At 41.7% G+C, this 3,476-nt stretch overlaps 1 protein-coding gene across 1 annotated transcript in view; it reads left to right on the top strand.

The window, feature by feature from the left end:
- The window catches only part of LOC126998774 (RNA polymerase-associated protein LEO1-like), a 10,278-nt gene extending 7,479 nt beyond the window's left edge, over positions 1-2,799 (top strand). The window contains exon 3 of the mRNA XM_050860843.1: positions 2,733-2,799. Coding sequence (XP_050716800.1) covers positions 2,733-2,799 — 67 coding nt within the window. The remainder of the gene's footprint in view (positions 1-2,732) is intronic.
- The last annotated feature ends 677 nt before the right edge of the window (positions 2,800-3,476 follow it).

Raw genomic sequence — 3,476 nt, 5'->3', positions numbered from 1 at the left:
AAACAGCAGATAAATTGTTAAAAAACAGAGAGCCTCTCTCTCTCTCTCTCTCTCTCTCTCTCTCTCTCTCTCTCTCTCACAACTGTTTTTGTAGCATGCAACTCGAAAATTAGAAGAGGTTTTACTACTCTTTAACATTGCAATTAAAAAGCATGTTAGAGAAGCTGCATTTTGCCTCTTTTACAGATTGTATGAAGATCAAATGAATATTTTGCTAAATCCTTCTCTAAATCTATCTATAATTCCTTTTCAAACTCATATATGTATATACGGATAGAATTACTGGAATAAACATACGAAAAAAAAAAGTGGTTTGATCCAAAAAAAACCTGGTTTAAACTAAAAAAAATTGTTTAAACAAAAAAAAAAAAGGGGGGTTTGGTTTAAAATAAAAAAAATGGTTTTTGCCAACCCTGATATAAAGTTATCTGAATACGTCAATATATATATATATATATATATATATATATATATATATATATATATATATATATATATATAGATATATATATATATATATATATATATATATATATATATATATATAAACATGCCTATAAACACACATAAATTTGAAGTAATCAACTTTCCAGCCTCCAGATGATTATATGAATAAAGAAAGACAGAAAACTGAAATAAAGAAGGAATGTAATATGTAAAACAAGAATGAAATCAATGAATAAAATGAGTTGGTAAAGATGGATGGATAAAGAAAGAATAAACTTGCTGGTCACACTCGCCCTTCATTTCACCACTCTTCCACTATCAGCACCAATGACTCATCACCACTCTTCCACTATTAGCACCATTGACTCATCACCACTCTTCCACTATCAGCACCACTGACTCATCACCACTCTTCCACTATTAGCACCATGACTCATCACCACTCTTCCACTATCAGCACCACTGACTCATCACCACATCAACCCCACCACCACCAACAGTCACCTCCGTTCCAATTGTCGCCCTACACAACCCTTCACATCACCTTTGCCATCCCTTCATCATCACCCTCACTACCTCATTGCCACGTCATCACCATCTTCATCACCAAAAGTCACCCCATTCTCATTTCCTTCTTATCCTTTCAGTAACATCATCATCAGAGTCATCACCCTCATGACCAACATCACCAGAACCTCATTATCATAACCCACCAGTCATTTCCATTTTCATATATCCCCTCATCACCACTCCCATCACCACCACATCCCCATTACCTCATCACCACCTTTTCTTTTTTTTTTTCTTTTTTACACGTAAATAGACAGTTCAAGGGCGTAAAGAAAAATATAGAAAAAGCCCGCTACTCACTGCTCCTGAATAAAGATCAAAGGAGTGTCCAAAAAGAGAGGTCAATTTCGGGAGGAGAGGTGTCCTGATACCCTCCTCTTGAAAGAGTTCAAGTCGTAGGCAGGAGGAAATACAGATGAAGGAAGATTGTTCTAGAGTTTACCAGCGTGAGGGATGAAAGAGTGAAGATGCTTGTTGACTCTTGCATAAGGGATTTGGACAGTATAGGGAAGCATGAGTAGAAAGACGTGTGCAGCGGGGCCGCGGGAGGGGGGGAGGCATGCAGTTAGCAAGTTCAGAAAAGCAGTCGGCATGATAATATCGATAGAAGATAGAAAGAGAGGCAACATGGCGGCGGAATTTGAGAGGTAGAAGATTATCAGTATGAGGAGAAGAGTTGATGAGACGAAGAGCCTTTGACTCCACTCTGTCAAGGAGAGCTGTGTGAGTGGACCTCCCCCACACATGAGATGCATACTCCATACGAGGACGGACAAGGCTCCTGCAAATGGATAGCAACTGTGCGGGGGAGAAGAACTGGCGGAGACGGTACAGAACGCCCAGCCTCGAGGAGGCTGATTTAGTAAGAGATGAGATATGAAGTTTCCAGTTGAGATTTTGAGTTAAGGATAGGCCGAGAATGTTTAGCGTTGAAGGTGATAGCTGGGTGTTGTCGAGTGCTGTCATTCTCATTAACCTCATTAGCGCCTCATTAACCTCGCCATTCCCATTCTCATTACCATTTCACATTTAACAGAATTACCCCCTTCACCCACACCCCCTTTCACCTTCACCTCTCCCCCTTCACCTCTGTTACCCTCCCTCACAACTTTCCCTTTCTTCCTTTTTCTTATATATTTCCCCCTATCTTAACTCCTTTCGTACCCCCTCTCCCTCCTTTTTTCTTATTTCTTTCCCCCTCGTTCATCACCTCTTCATGCTTTCCCTTATTTTCAACCTTCTTTTTCTCTCTCTTTCCCTCTCCTATATCCCTTCCTTCCCGCTAACACCCTTTCTTCCATTTCCCATTTACCCCTTCTTTTTTTTCCTCATCAACCTACAATCTTCTTATTCTTTATCCCCTTTCATCCCCTCCTCACATCTCATCCCTCCACGATCTCGCCAGCCTCCCCTGCCTCTACTCCTCCTCACCTCTCTCCTCTTCCTCCCTCCCTTCTCTTCCCTCAATCCCTCGTGACCTTCTTGTCTCGTATCCTCTCATCCCATCGCTCTCCTCCCATTATCCTCCTCACTCATCTCTCCTCTTCCCCCCTCCCCTAATCATTCCCCTCCCTCCTCCTCCTCTCCTGTCACCTCCCACTTCAATTTATCCTGCCTCATAGCCTCTCATACCCGAACCTTCCTCCCCCTTTCTCCTCCCCCCTCTCCCCTCCCCCATATCCCTACCTCTCTTATCTCCCCCTCCCCCTCCCCAGTCATTCCCTGCAGCACCTTCTCCCCGCGCTGAGCTCAGGTGACGCGGACAGGTCAGCTATACATTAGCAGGTCAATTAATTATGACCTTCAGTGTAATGGGCAGGTGCTTAATGAGGCGTGTTACTTTAGCGGTTTGTCTGTCTGTCTGTCTGTATGCTTGTATTTTTTTTCTCTCTCTCTCTCTCTCTCTCTCTCTCTCTCTCGCTCGCTCGCTCGCTCGCTCTCTCGGTTACATTTTCTGCATGACCTTTTGCTCTCATGATATTTTCATATATATGCAAGAGAGAGAGAGAGAGAGAGAGAGAGAGAGAGAGAGAGAGAGAGAGAGAGAGAGAGAGAGAGAGAGAGAGAGAGAGAGAGAGAGAGAGAGAGAGAATAAATTAAAAAAGAAAACCATGAAGGGCAGGGAACTGAAGGAACTGTATAATGAAAAAAAGTTTAAGTAATGTCAAAGAAGAAGGTAAACGGAGAATAGACGAGAAAAATAATAAAGTTTTGACACTATCTTGAAAACAAGACAACATATAGTATGAAAAAAAACACGTTTGGAAAATAATAACTTTGAGGAAGAAGAGGTAAGAATTACGTAATAAAGTGAACAGAAGGAAAAAGAGGCAGAGGAGGAGATAGAGGAGGAAAAAGGGAAGAGGAAGAAGAGAGAAAATTTGGAACAGAAGGAAGAGGAAGTGGAAATAAATAAAGAAGGAATGGGTAGTTTACAAAGGAGTAAACTAAAGTGGAAA

Source organism: Eriocheir sinensis, chromosome 1, assembly GCF_024679095.1.
Source record: "Eriocheir sinensis breed Jianghai 21 chromosome 1, ASM2467909v1, whole genome shotgun sequence".
In the NCBI taxonomy this organism is placed as follows: domain Eukaryota; kingdom Metazoa; phylum Arthropoda; class Malacostraca; order Decapoda; family Varunidae; genus Eriocheir; species Eriocheir sinensis.
Note: the sequence above shows the minus strand (reverse complement) of the source record. Positions and strands in the feature narration are given on the sequence as shown.